The 25,035-nt window shown below is 38.9% G+C and overlaps 2 protein-coding genes across 2 annotated transcripts in view; both read right to left on the bottom strand.

Annotated features, from left to right (window-relative positions):
- Positions 1-1,680: 1,680 nt before the first annotated feature.
- LOC117806981 (uncharacterized protein KIAA0754-like) lies at positions 1,681-11,853 on the bottom strand. Its single transcript, XM_034675993.1, has 13 exons — positions 11,636-11,853; positions 9,703-9,768; positions 7,525-7,653; positions 7,315-7,431; positions 7,056-7,136; positions 6,912-6,950; positions 6,757-6,777; positions 6,507-6,578; positions 6,353-6,394; positions 5,698-5,796; positions 5,516-5,540; positions 5,353-5,435; positions 1,681-2,618 (listed from the first exon to the last, which is right to left on the bottom strand). The coding sequence occupies exons 1-13, from the start codon at positions 11,694-11,696 to the stop codon at positions 2,605-2,607; spliced, it is 849 nt and encodes a 282-aa protein (XP_034531884.1). The 5' UTR covers positions 11,697-11,853; the 3' UTR covers positions 1,681-2,604.
- A 4,547-nt stretch (positions 11,854-16,400) lies between these two features.
- Positions 16,401-25,035, bottom strand: part of LOC117807804 (serine/threonine-protein phosphatase 2B catalytic subunit alpha isoform-like) — an 88,891-nt gene continuing 80,256 nt past the window's right edge. Inside the window, 1 exon segment of the mRNA XM_034677205.1 lies at positions 16,401-16,418. The gene's annotated coding sequence lies outside the window, so the exon portion shown is untranslated.

The following is a 25,035-nucleotide window of genomic DNA, read 5'->3' as shown; positions in this document are numbered from 1 at the left end:
ATTGAATGTATGTTTGCTGTGCATTAATTTAACAATTCTATCCCAACACTAAACAACAAGGACAGTGGATCGAGAGAGAAAGGCAATGTGGGAAGTAGGGAATGGGATGACATGCAACAAAGAGGCAAACCAGCAACCTATGCAACTGTACATGGGGTGTGCACTAGACGGATCCATCATTAACATCTTTTCTGCAACAATGCAACAACTTAAAATTTCTGCCAATTTATTTTCTATTATTTAAATTATAATTTTCTTTTATAGCATTTATTTTAAACAACAAACATGCAGAAAGGCAGACAAACAAATTAGACAAAAAGGCAAGAAACTAAACAGACACTCATAAGATGATAAGAAAAAGTTGGTTATGGTGATTTAACCATAAACTGGCTTAAATCCTCCCGTTGTTCTTCAGATGTGTCATTTATTCATCTCAGTTTTCGAAGGATTGAGGCCTTTCCCTACATCTAAGAACTTACCAAGTAATTTTTGTTCAATCAGTTGTTAAGACTTTAATTTTCAATTTGCATGTATGCATTGCTTTCTGCTTAACACCAATACTAGACAATATGATAACTGTGCTATTTGTCAGCATCTAATCTAAAGCATCCTTTATGTAAAACAGTTTTCAGGGAATGTTTTAAGCTTTTATATTGATGGTTGTTTTCCTTTGCTGCCATTCATTTTGAAGAATGCAAGGCTTCATGTTTTTGATGTCAGTTTAAACTAACACAACACCCCCAAGAGAGCACTAACCCAGTGCTGCAATATTATATTTCAAACATCACAGATTTAATATGCTGAAATAACCTCAATTAGTTCTCTGAAGCGTACAGTAGCTTTCAATCAATGAGACTGCTGCGCTGCAAAAAGGAATATACGGAAAAGGCGTAATTTTGAAAACACTATAAATAAATTCCCAAGGGTAACATTTGCATTGACTTTCCCTGTCAGAGACTTTGATTTGAATTCAACTTTGGAGTGAAAATATGCAAAAAGAGGAAGACTAAACTGTGTAAGTGACAGGGTGAAGCTGAGGAAGAAGAGCCTGGGATTAAACCCTGAATGTAACTCAGCCCATGCCACAGCTGCTGTGGCATTATAATGGTGTGTGATGGGCTTCCTGCCAATCTGCTCACTGTCTCTGAGAGGGAAATGTGCCCACAGTCGAAGCTGTTACCCTGCAGTCTCAGCTTACAAAGGCCACAGATAGAAGCAGTCACTTTAATACTGTGTGAATGCATTCAAAATGAAGGTCAAGGCAACAATAAAGCAATATTCATTTGAAGTTATATAATGAATATGACTTGGTTCAATAAAAAACACAGTGTAAAGATGTTGTAGGATTAGTTATCTAACCTTGCACTGGATGAACTAGATGAGAGCACAGAGAGAGTTTCACACTGGTCATCTAAAACTCAGCTCTCTGACAGCAGTCTCATGAAACCTTGATGTAATAAACAAACACCAGGCTATGAACCAGAGGTAGAAACACAGGTCATCTCTTTGTCCTGTGCTGTCTGTTGTCTCCCTCTAGTGGTGAAGCAGTGACATGATTGGTGTTGATAAAGCAGTGCTGTAATGTGCAGAAAAGTACATCAAAATTAAAGGCAATAAAGGAGGACATTGAATCTTTTTGATCCGTTCACAAGCAAATTTGATAAACCCAAGCTAAACAAATCAATTTTTCAGTGATTTATTGAGGACATTGAGGTGCAGAACAACACATTCAAGCCATAAAGTAGTTCCAGTGTCTTTAAATACAGTCCTGTGCATCTGCATTGACCTGTTTCCTGGGCTTGTATGTTATATATGCTGATATAGAAAATCTTAAAACCAGCATCACAGTATAATTACAGTGCAAAGCTGCTTTCACACAAAAAATAAAAAGGCTGTGAATGTAGTCATGCAAAAGAACGCTAGTTCAAAATATTCATACAAAGAAACATGAAGCAATTTTTAGCTACGTCTTTAAGAAATACTTTAATGACAGAAAATGACCTGCTTTTTTTTAAACCTCCTTTTTGACATTGAGCGATACGCAAAAACCAAAACATCAAAATCTACAAAATAGTTCAAGACAAATAAATGATGGTTTACAACAGAACCTACGGATAGTTATAATAGCATGAAATGAACAGTCATTAATTACAACAAAATATGTTCTGGTTTTGAGGTCAGTGCAATGTACAGAAAATGTTTGTGGATAAACACATACACAAAAAATATCCACTCAGCTGTTTTTTTTGTCTTAATAATATTATACTGAAATATAAGTTTCAGAATGAGATATCTTATTAATATTCTACAGGCAATAATTTTCTGTTTACAGTATTCAGCCTATGCTATCAATCAAAGAGATGTACTGACTCCAGCTCTTAGGAACAAACTGCACGTGAAATAAGTTGAATCAGAGATTTATGATCACAGTCACAAACAAAACTGCATTCAGTATAAAGAACCATACATCAAAACTGCTGTCAAACACTTTCTTTCTTTAACAAAATAACATCAAAAACATCTAACTGTTCCACCAGACCATCAGTGTGTGGGCGACTGCTGTGACTCATCCACTGGCCATTCTTGATGTTGCTGCCCTTCTTTTTATCTCGCAGCAGCTGGAACACATAAAGACACAGGCAATGCATGAAACCACACAATGATCAAACGAAACCGGTGTGATCAAAAACTTGGACCTCTACCCAACCCTGAGAAACAGTCAGAAAATGTGCTGAATTTGTTAGGAGATGATTGTTGCCTCTTTATTTTTCTCCAGGCAAATCTAAACAGCAGTGCTCTGTTGATTTATTAAAGTGCAGCCACCATGGTTATAAGATGGAACCTGTTTGACCCTCCAGAAAATGGCTCAAGAAAGTGAAAATAAACCATTGACTTTAGACCATGTCTCAATACGTGGCAACTGCCTTGCTCATGCACACAGCATGTTACAACCAGTGAAGCGCGGACTAGAATCATATGTTAAGCTGTTTAATTCAGAATCAAAGAGGGAAGCAAAAGCTGTGCCACTCGAAATATCTTTACGATACATATATATATATAAGTTATGAGATACAAAATGCCACACAATACTTTTCATACTTACCTCTTTGAATACATACACAACTTCAGCTAAGATACCTTATTTTTTCCTAAAAGCTATAAGTGTAGACAGTGCTCTAATGCAATATCATAAGCTAGTGCTAAACTATTATGCTGAAATCCCCCTCCTGCCTTTGTTCAACACCTTTTGCCAGAAAACGATGATTAGTGCTGGAAAAAAAACTGCAACCAAAAAAAACTGTATCAAAAAATAGGATGACATGGCAGGTATCAAAAGTGAAGCCAAAAAGTATAGAGCTCCGTCTACTGACTGGCTGCAGTGTAGGTCATAAAGCCTGCCTCCCCCATGTTAACAGATGAGGTACAGTCAGACTTTAAAAATAAAATACACATAACAGATTTTTTTCTGAAACATAGTGTCTACATAATAAATTAGCTTTCATAAAGCTGATTCAAGTCAAGTATTATTTTTCTGTTGTTTTTATTTTGGGGTATTTTTGGCTTCAATGCATATGACAGCTGAAGAGAGAGTTATCAGTTATTATCTAATGGCTTGTTTCCACTAAGTGGTCTGGTATGGATCAGTACAGTTTGGTACGGGTCGGATCGGTAATGCCTGATCTTGTTTGCGTTTCCACAGCCAACCGTGCCCTGGGCAGCGTGTAAGCCAGATGCCGATAGCCGCGTCAGCTACATAATAGCGTGACGACATGGCAGCGTGACACAGTGTACCCCGCTAATAAATGCAACAAAGAAGAAAAACACAAGGAAAGTCTGCACCTCCGTGGGTCAACCATGGAACGCTGTTTCTTGACGCCATTTTAAAAACAAAAAAAGTTATCATCCTGAAGTCCACTGGAGATTTAAACATGGCGGGGTTATGTGTTGTTCTTTATTATCGCTGTTGCACGGGAAGTGACGATTCTTTCGACCAATCAACGGACTGCAGTGTTTCTAGCTCCACCCTCTAGGGTCGGATCAGTATGTCTAGCACCCCAACAGAAGGGTACCAAAAAGTGGGACGGTACGGCTCGGTAATTTGGGGACCTGTCACGCCACAAAATGCGCGCCGGACCGAGACGAACCGTACTGAACCGCTTGGTGGAAACAAGCCAGTATATTATAAAAAAGGGTATAACATTATGATTGCAAGCTTTGTTGACAATGAATGAAATGAAAGAAAGAAGAATAGAGGAGGAAAGGTCCAACACAAACACAGAAATCATCAAACTTTCTGTGACCAAGAGTGTTTGCTTCAAATAAACATGACACACTGTTACACACTGTTCCAGCCTGAGGGATCTTTATCTTTATCAGTGTCTCTATCACGATGTGTTTTAGGTAAGTGGAATGCACGTCAGTTTTGTGGCATAGATGCATTAAATGTCAGTGATGGTGGTGGGGTTATTCTAGCTTCATCTTTGTACAACAGGAGGTTGAGACATGTTGTCAATCTTTATATTAAATAATTACTATAATGGATTTGGGTTTTAATATGGTCTCTGATCCAAATTATATCAGGAACAAGTTTTTCCAGACTGCCTATCGGTTGATCAAATCCTAATATTACATCACATTCTTGCACTTTAAGAAGAGTCAACATAATGGTAGCACTTGTTGATGTGGGACTTTTTAATACTCATGAAGTCAGTAAAAAAGGAATTTCAGTTTGAAAGCATAAGGTTATAAGTCGCTGTCTGTGTAAAGGGCAATAGGTTTCAAGAATTTATAAAGCTAAATCCAGTAGTCCGTAACAACATAAACACTTTCTTCCTCAGCAGAATTCCTAAAGCATGACGCCATTTCCCTCTGATGCTTGCAGCCGAGTCATCCAAACCTGATTGTATGAGGGAAGGAAGGAGGAATTTTTCATGGGTGGGGTCAGAGACTGTGTACAAACCATGTGTGACAAATGCACACCCAGTGGATGTGCACATACATTTAATCCATTGTAAACACGTACACACCTGTAGCGTCTCAGCCACACTGACATTTAACAGCCGCACAATAGCTCTCGTCCAAAATAATCTGTGTTTATGTTAGGAAGTCCCTATCTTTCAAGCCCGGCTGCTTGTTTGAGGGCGGGGGCGGGAAATCACAGGAAACACCTTCTGTTGCCCAGCAAAGCCCCAAAACCCCATGCAGCACAATGAGATATTAAAAGCCTGTTACTTCCCTGGAAGAATCGAAAAACTGTGTCTGGAGAAACAGCTTGAGCAAGTGATGGAAGAATGCACAAACAGGAGGAACATGGAAGGAACTCTCAGAGGAAAGAGATGGGAGGCAGCTCACCGTTTTCTTCTCCACCTGATGACTTCACTCCGAGGAGCATGACACCGTCTTTGGTGCTTTCAGGTCTGCTCTGGAAAGATGCACTGTGGAACGTCATAGGGACAAAATAATGAGTGCTTTAGTCGTTAACACATCTTTTAAAAACAGAGAGGGGTTAACTTACTTCTCAGTTCCAGTGTCGATGGTTTCTGACAAAGAGAGGACAAAAGAACAGATATGTGTCTCATATAAAAACTATTTCTTTCACATATAATAAAAATGGCTAATTTCACCTAAATATGTCTCTTAAATGAAACAACAAAGCCATTTTGCATGCTTCTACAAAGTGCATCATATTTGTCTTACCTGTGTGATCATGGACCTTCTTGCATTTGAACTTCGCCACCATGGCTGCAGCAGCTGCGACCAGCAGGCTAGGCAACACAATCCACCACAGATTTTTGTCTAAAAAGACAATATGAAGAGACAGTTGTGAGCCCAACATGGTTTGCCTTGCCTTTGGAAAACTGTCTAACCAAATGGCAGGCCAGAGATTTTACTGCTGCAGCACTTCAAAGACAACACATCAATTATAATTTAAAAATCAAAGCAAATAATGTTCTTAAACCTGTACATAGTTCAACCCAATCCCTGTCATTACTATAGGTTTGATTTTCTTATGGGTTTATGGGTTTTAACCTTAAATCAATCAGCTAGTGTGTGACCACGTTACAGCCTCTGAGAGTGACAGACAACTTTTTGGGGCTTCCTGTTCAGCCAGTGTTTAGCTATAGACTTCCTCTTCTGTGTGCTTGTAACTTGAGGTACAGGTACACTGTTTTGGACTTTAAAGATGATGCTTCAGAGAGATCTTCTTTATGGAAACAACTGGGACTAAAAACCCAAACAGAATGCTCCTGACACCAAAATGTCAACATCATATGCCAACAGATTGTGTATTTATCACTAGCATCTGCTGAATAGTGTACCATACTGGGTCCCGTACAGATTAGACCATTACCTGATTTAGGAGCCTCTTTCTCCTCACTGCCGGTCTGAGGACCTTTCAAAATAATCCACAGAGGAAATGATTATTAGAATGATTAGAAATAATTACACATTATCAATTATTCATTCATGAGTGCACATCCATCAAACTATTCTCGGTAACTCACCAGCTCCTTTGTCTGTGGTCTCCCCTTGCTCAGTTTGTGACATTACTGGAGGTGGAAAAGATTGATGTGATGCTGCAGATGATGAAATGATCGAACCAGTTAACACCATACAGAACTTAACAAGTCGATTATAATTAAAGAGTTTACAATATGTGCCTACTTTCCTCACAAATTTAAGCTCTACCCATTCCTTTATCGAAACCTTAAAAAAATATGAAAAAATGTAATTTGTACAAATATTGAACAGTACCTGGAGCAGCAGTGGTTAAACCTGCAGACAATAGAGAGAGGTAGATTTTGATATGAATTGAACGCATGGTTTACTTTGACACGTTGTGTAGTAAATGAACAGTTTTCAGATAAACATGAAGAGAAAAAGTGGACATATTTGGTCTTGGAACTTACCCTCCCCTGTTTTTGGTTTTTCAGTGGTCTCAACACCTCCTACAAAAGTCAGACCAATTAAAATACTGGTGTAAAAAAATAATGTTTAAGTCAAAATCAATACTTAATAAGTTTGTTGAGTGGAATCACCAGTCTGATTCTTACCCTGAGGCTTTTTTGGCCCTCTTGTGGTCTCAGATTGGTTTCCTGGTTGAGATCTTGGCCGCATAGTGTCAGGTGTGTGTGCTAATAAAATAAAAAAGATAAGAGTTATTCTAACAAAAAAAAAACATAAGCAAATCTCTCCTCGTAGTCTGCAATATTTGTTTACCTAATAGTTTTTTTATTGTTCACTCTCATTAACCCAAGAAATAAAAAACTGAAGATAAATAAAATCAGTCAAATATTTAAAAAGACATCTTACTTTTGTTATCCCCGGAGGCAGGAACATCAGATGTAGCAGCCACAGTTTGGTGGACTGTTGGCAGAGTTGTCAGTGGAACAGCCTTCACAGTTGGTGTGGCCTTCGTCTCACTATTATCTGAAATAAAAAGGTAAATCATTGACATGTTGTTGAATTTAGCTGGATATCATGTGATAGACATGCTTCCAAGTAACGTAAAAGCATACTTACTGCTCTCAGTGGGTTTGCTGGGGGAAACCTGAGACAAAGCAGAAGTATCTTGAGCGCCTGTTGGTGCTGCTGTTGCGACTGGCTGTGTAGGTGCTTGTGTTGGGTTTGCAGGTTCTGCTGTTGTCTGTGCTGTGGATACACAAAGTAAAGACAAAGTTATATACATTACTGTAGAAGCTGTAGAAAATAAAATGAATTAACTTAACTCTTGTGTAACTGCTGGAAAAAAGATTAACCTCAGAGAGAATAAACTGCTCTCTGGGTTCAATAAAGAGAGTGAAGATGCAGCAATGGGATTTCAACCTTGACTGCGCTGTTTATCTATCTATTTCAGTTTTTTTTCAGTTTTTCAGTTTTCATTTTAAATATATAGTGCAGCATTTTGAGTTGTATGTTTATTTGCACTCTAGCCTATTCATTTCTGGCACTCTCATAAATATATTTGTTGTAGCTCCCAATGCTAGTTAGCTAAATGTAGCACTGAGACTGGAAAGAGGGGGAGCAGCTAGTCTGTCTCTGTCAAAAGTTAGATAAATTTGTCTTATCTCTAAAGCATACAATCAAACAGGTTGATTTATCAGTTGAAAATTCTGAAAAAACAAACAAAAACAAAACGGTCAATTCATGTAAAAATGGCAATTTTCATGTTTACTTGGGGTTATTTATGCTGCTAGCATGTAACCAGTTAGCAGTGAACTGTTGATTTTACAAATGTAAGTACTGTCATGTAGCCTTATCTTCTTGCTATTCCTCTTATTAGATTAGATTAGATTAGATTAGATTAGATTCGATTTGAAATACTTTATTCATTCAGGGGGAAATTCAGTCATTAAAGTTGCTCCTACACACAATAATTAAGAATATCAAATAATGTTAATAGAAGAAGTAATTAATAAGATAGAAATACAAATACAATGAAAATAATGGTAATACAAGTATGTACAGAAGACAGTATAAGCTATGTAGAAAATAAATGGTGGTGATGGTAGATGGACTTCAGACAGGGCCCAATGTCCAGTGTTTGTGCTAAGCTAGGCTACCAGTTGTATGTTAGATATGACAGAAGTAATAATGTTCTTTTCTGTTTTTTCTGCAAAAAGCAAAACTGTTGCTATAATGCCATATTTACAAGTCGGCCATAGTGCCTCAACATCACACTTAGGGTGCGAAGCGAAAGTGTTTTGACCAAGCGGCAACCTCCGGTCTAAAAATATGAGTCCAATGTGGAAGTGCCAAAAAACTGCAGTTCATCCTCATCCATGATCCGCTTGAGGCTGGCTCTGGAAGTACCGGAAACCACATACACACCAATTCAAAAAAGCCGATCTTAACATTAGAAATAAACATGTTTACAGCCTGGTACAAAAGACGAGTGAAGTCTGGAAAGCTAGATATTGAGATTACGAGTCTTCCAATGAGAGGCACAGCTGACTTGATTGACAGTCAGGAACACTGTAGCTGTTGGCTAGGAGGCTCAAAGCCTGCCTCTTTACGTGACAATTGCTCGACAGCAGCAATATGGCTGCCACGGCCGATTGGCCTCAAAACAGCGCTTCAGAAACAGATGGGTGACGTCACGGATACTAGGTCTATATTTTATACAGTCTATGGTTTTGACAACCCATTAGCTTTAATTTCACAACAGCTAATGCTAGCATTTAGCCACTACTTTTCCATAGCTGTTAGCTCGAAAGTGGCAGAATACCAACAATATCTATTGAGAATGTGACACCACACAATAGAAAACTTCTCAACTTTAAGAAATGAATAAAGAATTTTACAACTCTAAGGTGACATCAAGCTACAGTTAAGGTGGGCATTAACGCACTTCTTTGTACAGTTACAATATGTCAATGATGTCATCTAACCAATTTCAAAGGTAATATTAGCATTCCTCCACTTCCTAGCTAACAATCATATAAGCTACTCAGAGGCGGATTGCTAACATGTTGTCTTATAGAAGCTCAGATGTAGCTAATGTATAATAAAGTTAGTTATTTTACAATGAAATATGACCGTCCTCACAATCAATTTTCTCTCAGTTGCTGATTAAACCACAAGCAGTGAAACGCTAATGATTAACATGATTTCTATATTTATAAGACTTAAAGATAAAGTACAGGACACAATGACAGAATTTGACATTCCGACCCTGAGTATGGAAAATGACGTACATACCTGCTGGTACATTTGGTTCTGTTGTTGATGGTGGTTTTTTGTCAGCAGCTGTGTCATCTGCTGAAACTGTGAAGCAGACACACAACTATTTGAAAATTGGAGACTCTTGATAGACAAAGTCAGCAGTGTCTTAAAGTGGTATGAACAATTTCTCAAATATGAATAAATTGCTGCGGGGTCTTTGTTGTTGGCTTATTTGAGCACATCTTTTAAAACCATCGGGATATCTAGGAATCCCATAAAACAGAATGGAAACACCAGCATAAGTTTATCTATGTAAGACATTTCCTCTGACTGATTCTCTATTTTAGGTTCACAGTTGAATATTTTCATCATTCCTGTTTGGCACAGCCTTAAAGCCCCGAGCCTGAGACAAAGACATGCCCTCGCCCTGAGTGTCAGACTGAGGATGAGAATGTGAGATAGTTAAGGTGGATTTCCTCTGTTCCAAGTGCTTCAGCAGTGTGAAGCTGCATCCTGTCCAGAACTCACTATTGTTGTCCCCTGACCTGAGCAGCCAAGCATCCTGTCTTCACTGCTGTCAGCCATGATGACATTTTAACATATTTCATGCCAGAGACGATGCCGAGCAGCTGAAAAGCACGTTTTAGGAAAGACCTCATGCTGCTATGTCTGGTTTCATGGGCTTCAAACATGAAGTTCCACACACAGGTTTCAAGTGGTTTAGAGTGAAAGCCAAGTCTTAAAAGTTATTCAAAACAAATCCAGTACAAGTCCAGTTTTAAGACAATTTCAGCACTCCTTTATCCAACATCGACCAAACAATGAACTGTTGAAGTTACGATGTTATACTCTGGATCTCAAGTCTGAAGTCTTGAGTCACTATTTGTGACTTTCTGCTTTTGTGAAACTTAAAGTGAAACATATATTTTTTAAAGACAGGTCTTTAAAATGATCTAAATTCTCTCCATCAGGTTGTCTTAATTTGCTTAAAAACAGCCCACTTAAGGTATGGTGAAAAACACTCCGTTGTGAGCTGTACTGAGGGCGAGGGTGTTTCCTCCAGATGTTTACCGCAATGGAAGCAGATTTGCTGCCAGTGGGGACGTTAAGGTTCTCCGGACAATGATCTGTTGTCTCTGTGAGAGAGGGGGCAGTTTGGTTCCCACTGGTTATCTGCTGTGAGATCACCTATCTGCCCGCTGCAGAATGGTTAAAAGTTCTTTTGGCTTTGAGTAAGGAAAACAAACAGATGGAGAGCCACCCTCTTTTTCCTTTCCTTCAGCCAGGAGACACTCCTCTGCCTGCTTATCACATAGATTTTTTTCTCTGAGGTTGTGATTTGTTCATGATTTCTAGAATGAAAAATAATTCCTCATTTTGACTTAATGTGGCAAACTTAACTAGCAACAATATTTGTCTGTGCAAACACACACACTCACACACACACACACACACTCTCTCTCTCTCTCACACACACACACACACACACACACACACACACACACACACACACACACAGAGACAGACAGACGCACACAGCTTATCTCAGACTGACTGGACGGAAATTCACTATGAGTGGATGTCTCTGAGGTACCGTTCAAAGTGTAAGTGTGTTTTGAACAACATTGTGATTTTTATCTTTGCACATACCAAAACAAAAGTAAACATGACAAAGAACAAAAAACCTACAACAAAAGAAGAAAAAAACTGAATTATTTTCCAAAAATTCATACCTTTTTTGTCATTTTCGTTCAATAGGAAATCTTAGTTGCGGAAATACTTTAACACAGTACTCTATAGGATTCAATTTTCCCTTACAAATCAGAGAAGAATGGCATTTTCTACTCCACCATACACTTAGAAAAACCAAAGAGACTTCAGCTAAGTAGAGTTTTGGATTTTTAAAGGCCTGAGCTGTGACTCCATCAAATCAAACAACACTTTTCTCACACCAAAATAGTTTCCCTACCTGGAGTGAGGTTGTGAGCAGATGCAAGCAGAAGCAGGACCAAAACCCTGACAGTCTTCATGGTGATTCTGCAGCCCTGAACTCCTCTGACTTCTTCCTCAGACTCCAGCACAGTGACCAGTGGAAAAGGTGTCCGAGCTCGGCCTCTCTGCTCCGCTGCTGATGCTTATTTTGGCACTTCCTTTAGATAAAGAACATGAGGAAATACACCGGCTTCCCTTACTGACGTAAAGTGGGTGGCTGCGGAGTCCAGCACAAGGCAGTCAGTGGGTGCAAACCCGAGTCCATTTAAAAGGGATCTTGGTTTTATGTGTTTGAATGCTCCCACCACTTATTTTTTCCTACTCTGGCACTACTTGATCAGACAGGAGAACGGGACTCACCCTCTATACCTTAAGACAACTTCAGTCTGTGGTCCCTCAAAGGATTGTTACTTAAATAAACAAAACCTATTAAATGTATGGAAGTGATCATGTAAGATAAACAAAGTGCTTTGGAATAAGTGGCTTTGGCTCTCACCCGTGGAAAAAAAGAGGAATCACTTGCATCTCATTTCAGATTCATTCTGAACATGCCTACATGAAAACAAACAAACAAAAGCAAGGATGGAATGGAATTACAATGTGGATTGTTTTGTTAAATGATTGTTGGAACAAATGACAAAGAGCCAAGTTGTGATTACTCAGGGGAGCAGTTCAAATTCCAGTCATTACATTTTACTATTCTTCATTGTTTATGTAACCCTGCCTTCATAGAGCATGGATATGACCTTAAATGGGTCCCAATGCACACTCTTGTTATCATAATATGAATCTAGGTTTTACATCCAAGGTAAACTGATGGCTTCATTTCCCTACATTTAGGGGAGAAAAACCCATTTTCTTTTCACATGATATGACCACTTATCAGACTTTTTGAGTGGGACATTGTAGACTTTGCATCACCACTCTCATTGTTCATTTTATTTTCTGTTTGACATCCAACGTTCTTGGTCTTCATATTGTCCCACTGAGACTACAAAATCAAGCTCCTGTTTTTTTGGCCCTCCCAAAAAAACAGGATGTCAGAGTTTACTTCCTTTGGTTTGAGCATTGTGTTTGATTTCAGCTGAGGAGACTGAAGAAAGGCCCTTCAGAGACCAAGGACGAGAAAATGTTGGCAGCTTTGTGATTTTTTAAAGTTACTTTTTCTTTTTAAAGCTTCTGTAAGGAGTTTTTATGAATCAAACTGAAATGAATGCTGCTGTCTCTTTATGACTTACTAAAGTAAACCAGACCATCAGGGACAATATTGATGATTTCTAGAATGGTATTATTGCCTGAAACTGCAGCTGATGGTTCGGTGTCAGGCTAGACAGTTTAGAGAACCCTGACAAGGAACCTTTTTTAAAACATTTTCCACTGCAAAGATTCTCGTTGTGTAAGAGATTGGACTGTTAAAATTACACAGCAAAATCAGCACGGAAAAAAGTACCACCATATATGGGGCACCAAAGTCAACACAAATCAAACATTCCTCACAGAGGCTTTAATCAAACTACTACTTAAAAAAGGAGAGGTATGGTGCGCTGGTGGCCAAGCTGTCTTATGGCCCTCTTCCACTACACAGTTCCAGCCCTACTCTACTCGACTCGGCTCTACTCGACTAGACTCTACTCTGTTTGGGTTTCTTTTCCACTAGCCCGAGAACCGACTCACGGTGGGCGGGGTCGTCATAAACACAGCTGCGCAAAACTGCGTTCACGTCATTTTGAACGCGACACAACAATCACAAACAATGGAGGACATGGAGGCAATGGTGTACTTGCTGCTTGGTCTGTGGCTTTTTTGTCGCAGGCCGAGTGAGAGAGGGAAGCAAAAGAGAGCACAAAATACTGATGTCGTTTTTTTAAAAGGCGGGTTTGATTCCTGTATTGGGCATCGCGCTCATGACTCTTTTCTGACCAATCAGTGGCCGTCAGTCCGGGGACGTCACCTTTTAGTATCGGCTCAGCTCGCTTGGAACCAGAACGGAGCAGGTATGGAAAACTGGTACCTGACACGAGGTACCGCGCCTGTGTAAACAAAACACAAACCGAGTAGAGTTGAGTCAAGTCGAGTAGAGTAGGGCTAAGACGGGCCGGTGGAAAAGGGCCATAAGCGCCCCACGTACAGCGGCTATAGTCCTCGTCCCAGAGGTCGCCGGTTCGACTCCCGGCCAGTTGACCATCAACTGCATGTCTTCCCCCACTCTCTACTCCCAACATTTCCTGTCTCTCTTCAGCTATCCTGTCAATAAAGGCAAAAAAAGCCAAAAATTATGACTTAAAAAAAAACATAACAAAAGGAGAGGTATACTGGGTATTTTCAAAAGCCCAATGCCTTTTAAAATTATTATTAATACAAATAATATAAAATAAAATAAAGGGAAACAGTACGTCCCTGAGGTGAAATGTGAAAATTCTTTCCATGCAGTTTTGAGCATTTTAATCAAAAATGTATTATTGCAAAAAGGAGGAAGCCAAGAACGTTACACAAGAATGTTGGCAAACCTTGGCTTCATCTTGGAGGTTTAATCAAAGAAGTCACTGAGGGTCACATAGAGGAAACACCTTTGTTGTGAAATTGCCAGGGACTAATTTCCTATCTACACACTGGCCAGTCAATGCCAGACACTTCACTTGTTGTTCAATTTACAGCACAGCAAAGACTCATTTACAAAGACTGAACACATCTTAAGTAAGGATGATCGCCCCTGAACCCTGAAGTGTGAATAACATACTGTCACTCTGATGTTTATCTTTGATATCCTGCAGGTTTGAGTTATGGGTGATGGAAACGGTTTCCTGTAATCTTGTTGGAAAACATCACGTAGCTCTCTGCTTCAGCTTTGTTCTCTAGTGGTGCAAAAAATGCCCAAAGGACTATGTGTATTATGTATTAGATTTTATTTTACATGGTTGCATATTCATTGGCAGAGGACTGTGGGACAGCCTGAGTCACACGCACACACATACAGGAGAAGCGGCTTCATTTCAAGTTGAAATTCATGCACATTTTTATTGAACAGTTATATAAAATACTTTTCATAGTTGCAAGTGCATGCCTCATCTGCCAACAGTTTTGAAGTTAAATTACAAAAGCAAGGCTTCATGTCGTGTAGTGAATTACTTGGGCACTTAAGCAGTTCTTAAAAAAGATTGAAGTATTTTTTTTTCGTTTCATCTTAAAGTATTGAGCAGTATCAAACCTGTAACTGATATACAAAGCAGAGTTCCAAATAATAGTAGTAATAATAATCAAATTACACTTTCTGTGGCACATTTACAAAACAGAACAAAACCAATTTTACCTGTTATATGACACAAACAGCTAATCATGCATTTTTTAGTTACACATGTAACCACACACCTCACAAGAATTGTCAAACATGCTTAATTGGACTGTGTGCACTTACAAGCGCAGGTTAAAAATATGATTTCTCATCCATCATTAAATGCTTCAATTACAAAAGAAGTTGAAGGCATAGAGCATCATGGTGTTAATTGAAAGTATGCAGGTATATCCAGTATATGTTCACTAAAGCGCATTATATTTCAAAACAGGCCTCCACAGCCAAAGGTATTCAGATTTTCTATTTCCTTTCTTTAATTTTTATAAAACATGCATAGGCAGACACTTTATGTTTATTGTATTCTTTTTTTTACACAATATAGGTTCTCTATTTTTACTTTGTTCGCAATACTTAAAAAGAGAAAAATTAACACTCAATTCCAGCAAGCCACGATAAATCTACCCCCCCTCCCCTTCCAAAAGAGACAAAAAATAAACATATTTGCAAATGATAGATAGATAAATTCCAGTTATGAAACTCAAGAAAATAGGTATTCATTACCGAGTTATTTAGCCATTATACAGAAAAATCAGGTCAAAGCACACACCAAAAGAACCTGAGGTAAGCATAATATGTACAAAACCATAAAACGTTCCATTATTTGGCATTTCGACAACATTGCAACATTCTTTTTAAGACTGCCTAATTAATTTTCAGAGCTATTTTAAAAGAGTAGCAAAAAAAAGTTATCAATAAATAGTCCTTATTTAGTTTGTACACCCTTATATGTTAAAAACATTATCTCATGTTCTGTCCTTTTTAGTGCTGTATTTTTGTAAACGTACGATAGTTAGTAAGAAGGTACACGACCTTCCGTTTCGGTGTAAATGAGCAAGGGTCTTTCAAGAAATAAAAGAAATAAATCAGCTTTAAGATCTCTCTATTTGTCCCTCCCTCTCCCTCTCCCCCTCCCCCTCCCTCTCCCTCTCCCTCTCCCTCTCCCTCTCTCTCCCCCTCTCTCTTGGCCTGACCAATCAGAAATGTGAACCGGCAATAACTTAGCAGATTTGACTATGAACTAATATTTTGAAGGCATATCCAAAGACTAGCAAGTGAGATGTCCCCCCAGTGTGAGCCGTGCATGCCTCCCCCCTTTTCACTCTCTTAACACTCCTTCACCCTTTGCCCCTTTTCTGTGTTGGGCGGGCCATGATGAGGCTGGGGGCGGGGCGACCCCGTCGGCCGAGTTGGCGCCCTGTTGTAGGCCATCACTGGATGTTGCTGCCGCTGCTGGTGCTTCCCTTGGCGTCCGTGCCATTGGTCTCCGAGGACAGGGCCTTGTTGAGCGAGTTCAGGCTGGCGTCAGAGGGCAGGGCGTCTCGCCGCGGTGGCATCCGCTCGTTGATGCGATCCAGGCCCTTCGCCTCCTCGAAGCTGGTGATCTTGTGCTGGGGCGAGAAGCCTTTAATGGCTGTTGAGGAAAAAAAAAAGGAAAAAGAGGGGAAAATGTTAGATGTGATATTTGAAGAGCGAGATTAAGTGATAAAGAGAATGGGGTCACACTTGCTCACTTTCACCCACACATCATCAGACTTTGATTATCTTTAGTTTTGGCATGGTTCATGAGGTTGTTGAAACAGTTGTTTTGCTGAGAAAGAACAAGATAAAGGTCTGAGGTACTCTGACTAACTCAACTGAAGGTCATCCATCAAGGAAACAAACCCTGCAGGGCCTGTTTACACTAACGATACCTGATGATGCCTGCGTGATGACGGTCCCTTAGAAAGACTAATAGCAAAACCCTAATTCCCTAATAAAGTTTAGACAAAGTGTAAAAAGTTGATAACAACAGATATTTATGTGTTGCAAATCATTTAAACCCTATACCAAACTTAAAATGGTGCAAAGACAAAAGATCAATTATTGAAAATGAAAATTGTGTTGTTTTATGAAAGATATATGCTAATTTCAAATTTGATGCCAACAACATATTCCAAAAACAGTCTCGGCAGAGACAAGTGTCAAGTGTCATGCTAATAAAAAACACCTGGAGAAGAATCTCCTAAACAATAATAATAATTTGCAAAATGTGAGTGACATGACTGGGTTTTTAAAAGACATGCCATGAAGGCTGAGTCTCAAGGGTAAAGATGGGGAAAGAGGTTCACTACTGTGCGAGAGATTGCTCAAATAAGTGAACAATTTCCAAAAAATGTTCCTCAGTAAGAAATTGCAAAGAATTGGATGTCATCATCTATAGTATATCATTTTAACAAAAGATTCAGAGAATCTGGAGAAATGTCTGTACAAAAGGGTCAAGGCTGAAAAAACCAATGCTGGATGGCTGTGATCTTCAGGCCCTCAGGTAGAACTGTATTAATAATAGACATGCAAAGAAGAGACCATCAAAATATGATCCTGAAATGCTGACTTCTCTGGGCCCCAGACCATTTAAGATGGACTGAGGCAAAGAGGAAAACTGTCCTGTGGTCTGACGAATCAGAATTTGACATTCACTTTAGATAATGTGGATTCCATCCATCCTCCACTCTTCAGATGTAAGGGCTTGTTATATAGTTTAATAACCAGCATCTGTGATGGTACGGGGATGAATGAGGGCCCAAGACATGGATAGCTTAACTGTCTTGGAGGGCACCATTAATGCTGTCATTCACACTGTGCCCTTTTCAGGAACAACCTTACATATTTCAGCAAGGCAATACTAAACCCCCTTCTGCTCAATAGCACAACAACATGGCTCCATAGTAGAAGAGTCCAGCTTAACAGGCCTGCCTGCAGTCCTGTCTTGTCACTCACTAAAAAAATCGGACCCATAATTACAAGATTCACCAACAAAAGAGACCCAGAACTGTTGAGCAGTGGAAATCCTGAATCAGGCAAGATTGGGGTATTTCACTTTCAACACAACACAACACAACACAACACAACAGTAAACTTTTTGAAACGTGTTGCTGGCATTAAATTTAAAAAGAGCATATTCTTTTCATTTAAGATTAAAATGTTTCAGTCTCAGAGTTCTATATTTTGTTTTTGCACTGTTCTTAATTAGAAACAGGGTTTAAATGATTTGCAAACCACCAAAATCTGTTCTTATTAGCATTTTATATAGCCACCCAACTATTTTAAATCTAGGGTTGTAAAATAATATTGAAAACAGCCGGCGCAAATGTGTCTGTAATTCCCCTAATTACATTCTAATTATGTTTGTTACACCTGCACAGAAAACTGTGATCACAATAAGCTGTAATATTTAGTGGGATACAATCTGGGACTATTTCTCTCAATCATTTAACATGTTAGCTAAGCTATGCTGACAAAGCCAACCAGCAGCATACTTGGACCTCATGCTGAAAGAGATTTTTAAAGTATGGTTCTTAGCCTTACAAATTAAGAAACAAAGCCTATCTCCCATAACTGAATGAGAGAGAGAGTATGCAGGTGAAAAAACTTCTGCGTTTAGCATTACTGCTGCTAAAAAGGAGACAATAACAGTTTATCAGATGATCAAATCAATGTATTCATTTTTTAATTTAACAATTTCTTGCAGGCCTTGCCTTGTGTATAAATCAAGTATCTATAGATATCAGGAAACTTAGTTTCTGGCTTTATGTAGATATTTGGATGTTTTTGTTTCTACCCACTGGACACAGCCATGTTGTAGGATGTTTTGCCGTTAGGTCTCGATCTGACTGAGGGGAATGTGACGTCAGCACATACTCTCTATACCTTCAATTAAGAATAAAGATGTAGACTAATGCTATATGAATCCATACTTCTCCTGCTGAACTCGACTTTATATGATCAATGAAATATGTTTTTAAGGGACAAAAGCATTTAAAGCATATTTACATATTGATCATTTGAAATGAACAGATAACAGATAATAAATATAAAACAATAGAGCTCATTTTATGATAGGACAACACATTAACACAATTTATCAGAGTTTGAAAATTATATAACTGCACAGACAAAGGATTAAATAATCCTTCTAAATCTAAGGAGGGAACGTCTGGCATCAGGGTCAACAGGTTTTCAATGTGCCATCAATCCATTGTTTACAATATCTGCTGACATCACTCTAATACCGATCCATCTTTGCTATGCTGGACAGCTAATTTGTTCATTTTAACCTTTGTACCCACTCTAAGAAATTAATGTGAAAACATGACTTGTGATTTTATTCAGGCACATTCAAGAACACCTGAGGACCCCGAAAAATCCAGATCGTCACATCACGTCACAGATTAAAAGAAAAAGACACAAAGAAAGAAGGAGAATGATCAAAGAGACAAAAAAGAACAAGGGAGGGAGATTAAAAGAAAAACACTGGAGTGGAGCCCACTGAGACATTCACTTCCACAGAATAGGACCACGTTGAGACTGAGCTCACGTACAAAGACACTACAGAGGTACTTGGGGTGCTAACGACTTGTTTAGTCTGCTTGGAGCATGCAGCAATTAAAGGGTTAACTGGAGGTTCTGAGGGGTGGAGGTCACAATAAGGTTTGGATAGGAGGTAAAGATGGAGTTACTGGAGAAAGCTTGCTTATTAAAATATTACTGAAATGAATCAAATCAAGATGTTTTAGAAAAATAGCATCATATTTGTCAACTTGAACTCTTTTAATTCAGTTAGAGGTTCTGCCTTTCTTCATTCCAATGTTCAGCTTGATCTTGATTCATTTCAGTCCTTTTTTTTTTACTGAAAAAAGTTTAAATTTGTCACCTCCACCTTTCATAGAGGCTGATAAAACTATGATTGCGAATAAGATGACCCTTTTCTACAATGAGGAGTGGGGGCATCATTTTTGAGGACAAATTTGGGGGAATGTGGAGTGGGGCTTGATGGGTAGCATAGTTGTGTTGCTGCATAGCACAGGTCAGACACAGGTTATTAGCAGCTCACAGGAAAGAACACGACACAGCAGGGCCACAGAGGATCCACATGGAGAGAGAAGCAGAGAAGTGTCTCGACACTACAACGGACTATCCTCTGTGGGGCTAAAGAGGAAGTTCTGGACAGTTCCAACGTAAATAGCAGCTGGCAGACTACTATTTAGCTCGCAGTTGAGGTTGTTCTTGCGCCAAAGGCAGTGTTAATAAAAAAAGGTTTTAGGGAGGATCCAATTTGGATTTCAAAGCCTCCTGTGGAGCATTTCTCTCTTCTGATTTGGATTCAACTCTAAAGAAAAACTTATTGTCATATTTATACAACAGCAACAACAATGCACAACTGCTTCGTCCGTTTCAAAGGGGAAATACCATTTCTATCTTTCATAGCAAGATTTCACTGGATTGTGTGAGGGCAGAGCAGGAGGAACTCTACCTTGTGTGGTTACAAACCTCAGCATGAGTGCAATGTGAGGACATTTGAATGAAATACTTATTCTTCAGCTTTGTTTAAGGAGCAAGCATGACCTGCCGCATACTGTGACCTAATCCACACATTTTCAATATAAGAATTTGGGTGTCCATAAAGATCTACCATGTCCTCTAAGACTTCCTGACACTGACTGGATTCTTTTAGTCTGATACAGACGACTACATTCATGACGCTGAAAGAAATGCATAACATGAAAGTTATTGTTTAAGATGCACTTTTGATAACTTTGTTTTCACCTAAAAAGTCGGCTGTATCCAAATTTATGTGTCGCTTAGCTGATTCAGAAAATGAAATTTTAAGGGAGCTCTCTCAGGCCACATTAAGTGACACAAGGTATTTTTCTTGTTTTTGGAAACTCTGGAACAAATGCCTTTTTATGTTTTAATCAAAACAAATGCGTAAACTTTAGTTATGTGATCTTTTTATTTCTTGCTGGACACGTATTTAACTTATTTCTAGTCTTTTATATAATGTTTTATGCTGATATGGACCTATGGGTCTGAAATAAAGTATATCTATTTATCTATGTACTGGTGCGACTAATACATAAGGCTAAAATGCAGAGGGGGATTTTAATATGTAACAGTGTTTTACCCAGAAGATGGTGCTATACATACTAAAGCTTTGTCGTAGACATGAGCAGCCATCATCACTCACTGCGTGCAACCTGACACTATTGAAAATCCCCCCTACTCATCCTGTATCAGTTTGTCAGTCTATACTAGAGATGTGTGCGTTAATATCATCACCCTCCCTAGTCAACACCAGAATTACTAGTCAGTCAATTGTGTATGATTTCTTATTTTCTAAAGTTCAATCTTCATCCTGTACCTGGATAGCTTGGTTATTTACGTAAAAATTAAATGACTATTTGTTCACTAGTAGCAGCCGTCAGTCTAACATGAAGTGTACATGAAGTATTTGCTTTGCACTCACTCAAAATCACAGGAGGATCTCTGTGATTTTGAAATCTGTGCTATGAAATCCATTCCCCTTTAAAACATGTCTGACCACAGGATTTCCTAATTACTTACTTCTTTTTTCTCCGTTAATACTATGCCACATTTTGTTAGCCCAAACACCCAACACACTCTATTCAAGCACCAGCGAGATGGATGAAAACCCAGCAGACCCCCCTGTCTATTGCCATGAAAAGCAACAGAAGAGGGCAGCCAGACCCATTTACCTTCGTCAGCCTCAATAGCTTCAATAGTAGCTGAAGAGAAGAAGAGGGGGGTTGCAAAACGAATGAGAGAAGTGAGCAGAGGAGTTCATTTTGTCCCAGGAACAAGTCAATGAGCAGCAAAGACAGCCAATGCCGACAACAAAGGTTAACTTCAACTCCACATTTTATGACAAAGGACTCATGGATGTTAGCAAAAGGGGAGGAAAAGAGGAAGAGGAGGAGGAGGAGGAGGTAGACAGGGAGGAGAGGGATGAGCCTTAGCTTTTTGATGAGTTCCAGATCTGTAAAGGGAAGGTGACAAATGTTTGTGGCAGTGAACGACCTCACGGAGAGGGCTGCATCTTTGAAGTACGTTCAAAAGTCTGACAAGGTCTGACAAAGAAATCAATGTGGTGATAGAAATAATGAATACTGCGGGGACCAACACTGATAGCAAATAGCAAATCAAGCTGGAAATATATTAGTTCTTTACTGTGACGCATATACACACATACATGGAGAGAGAGGGGTTAAAAGAATGGAAAACAGGGATAAGGTTAAAGTGCAACGGACATTTTGTAGCTCTACTTTTTATGTAAAATCGACGCGCTTTGGACACATGGAGCGGTTGTGTTGTGTGCAGCATGAAGCAGAATCTGGAACTGCAATTAACAGCTTTTGATATGACATATATCAAAGTGCTGGCTTACGTTTGTTTGGTGGGAGGGGGGGGAAGAAAACCTTTGGTATTTTAACCACTTACCAATTTTCATCCTGAGTTCAAAAATCAACATACAGAACAACTGTGTAAATCAGCTCTACACAAAGACAGGGATGAGGCAAAAGGTGATGGCAAATTAACAGCTAAACAGTACTACAGACTACGCAGCACACTGTCATGATGATGTGAAAAAGTTACAAAAGGTACAAGACTACTTAACTGTAAAACAGAATGGTTTGATGGAGTCAACATTGCAGTAGAAGTACAGTGTCGTCTGCGTAAAGGCGGAGACATTGTGATTCTATCAATGCTGTAACAGGAATCTCTGAACATCACTCTACCCTCACTGAAGTTCTCTTTAGTATCAGCTGCTTCCAAATGGCTTCAAAATAATCGATTACTTCAATATAAATAAATGTTGATACTGAGCACCATAATGTCCTGCAGATGGTCAGCTGGAATCAGTTTGAAAGCCCCCTATAGAACCTCACAAATACAGTTCATTGAGTAGCTTAACCAAAATATTGTACTTCATTGGCTGGACATTTTGGGAACTTTTTTATCCTGATTTTCTGTACCTCCACTCTCACGGAAGGTAAAATTAAAACTCATTAAAAATATTATTATTATAATTTTATATTATTAAGTCCCCTGTGAGGAACTTTCAGTTTTTGTCCCTTTGAACAAAGTTGTACACTGTAATACTGTGCTGATCTTGTTCTGTTCATGTGTAAGTGTTTTAAAAAATATATTTTTACAATCACTTTTTCGCTTTGGAATTATAAAAAAAACATCTGTGCCAACCTGTCTAACACCTAGCCTACAGCAGCCATTTACACACATTAAAACTACTGTTTAGAAATGATCAAACTTGGGCTGATGGTGTCATTTGCCGCTGTGGGTCATAGTACAATTTCCAGTCGATTTTACAATCAGCAAAAAAGTCACTGTCATGTAGTATCTCATGTTAGCATTCACTTTCCTGGCTAATGATATCTTATTGTTGGTAAGAAAAATCAGCATTTAGGCTAGAATGTGGTCTGTTGCTAACTTTCACTGTAATCTTTTGGTAGCTACAGGTTATAGTAGCTAGGATTGCAAATTCCGGGAATTTTCAAAGTCTGAAACTTTCCATGGGAATTAATGGGAATAAATGGGAATAAACCAGGAATTTACTGAATTGAAGGTTGGTCCTTGATAGGGAACTTAATATAGTTGGGGAAAATATATTTAGCATAACCCTGACGAAAACAACCAGATTTCATACAAGTACAGTTGAATATCTATGCTATTCCTCAATCACATGCACATAGCACACTGCTTACTGCAGGGCTATTGAGACCATGCTCCCTACATGCACTGTGCATTCCTCCATCACATGCACAGATGATTTCTATATTGGATGGAGGTCCTCTTATAACCAAACAAATTTATGCTTGGATATGATACCTTTCCATTAAATTATCCTCAATTCACAGTTAATTCCCATTAATTCCCATGGAACGTTTCCAATTTGTAATATTTCTAAAATACCCAAGCTTAACTTCCCATGGAAATTTAACGGAAATGTTTCACCCCTTTGCAACCCTAGTGGTAGCATGTGGTAATATCTTGTTTTGACTGAAAAAAGTTCCTTAATTCTCTTTTAATTTCCACTACATCTTGTGTTTCCAGTCTCTGATTAAACTGGTAAATCAGATTCTCCATCTTTGAAGTTATGCAGCGTCATTATAACAACTTTTAGGCTATCCAATCAGAGAGAAGAAAACGGAGCAGTATGAATGTGGCGAGTGAAACACACTCTTGCTTGTTTTTATAACATAAGAGGTTTCTCTGCTACAGCTTTACTTAATCGAGTATGATCAGAAGCTTGAAGGGCTTATACTTGCCACGTAGAAATCTCTGTAAAAAGCATAACATCAAGACAGTTTGCTGACTTTGTGGCATGACTTGTGATGCTACTGCATGCTCTACAAACACTGACTGTGAAACAGGGAAGCATGCTCTTTGTCTCATTGAAGCTTTTGTCGTTAGCAAATGTTACATATGCTTTCTAGAGAGCTTAACTATTCTGTTTTTCGATTAACTTTGTTTCAATGTAAACTTTTTTCCGACAGTTCTGTTTGTGGCATTTACCATTTATACATTAGGCTGAGTGCGAGCTGATTTTGTGAGAGAACTGTGAGAGGAGAGGGACGTTGTCTGGATTTCTGCTTATTTTTGGTAATGACAGGGCAGACAGGCAGCTATAACCCTGTCATTCACTGTAGGTTGTGTCAATTCCCATTCATCCTTTGAATCACAGAGGACCTCGTCTCTATTCTGACAGAGCACAGCTGAGATCACAGCTAGTGCTCAAATGGACAATAAATCGACCATTTCTGTCAGGAGTCCAAGCACATTTCAAGTGTTTGTAAAGGCGTTTCCAGAAAATATTAACATCCCCGCTACAGCGGCTTGTCAGACTTATTTAGGGAGTGTTTGGAATTCAACGAAGGAGGGTGAACTGAACTTCTAAACTTGTCTCACAAAAAACGAAAAAGGAAAAAAAAAAAAAAAAACACAACAGAATACTTGCACAACCGATTATACCTGCAGTTTCTAGGGAGAAAGGAGAAAGAAAAGATACAGGTAATATTTGAGATAAACCAGTGGAATACAGAAGAGACGGGACAGGGAAGACCAGGGTATTAATGTGAGACATCAGGAGGGAGACATTAGAGAAGACAAGGGACGAAGAAAATCTGCAAATCGTTTTCTGGCAGTGTCTGGAAGGATGAGACTGTGTAGGAACT

The sequence above is a fragment of the Notolabrus celidotus genome, chromosome 23 (assembly GCF_009762535.1).
Source record: "Notolabrus celidotus isolate fNotCel1 chromosome 23, fNotCel1.pri, whole genome shotgun sequence".
In the NCBI taxonomy this organism is placed as follows: Eukaryota; Metazoa; Chordata; class Actinopteri; order Labriformes; family Labridae; genus Notolabrus; species Notolabrus celidotus.
Note: the sequence above shows the minus strand (reverse complement) of the source record. Positions and strands in the feature narration are given on the sequence as shown.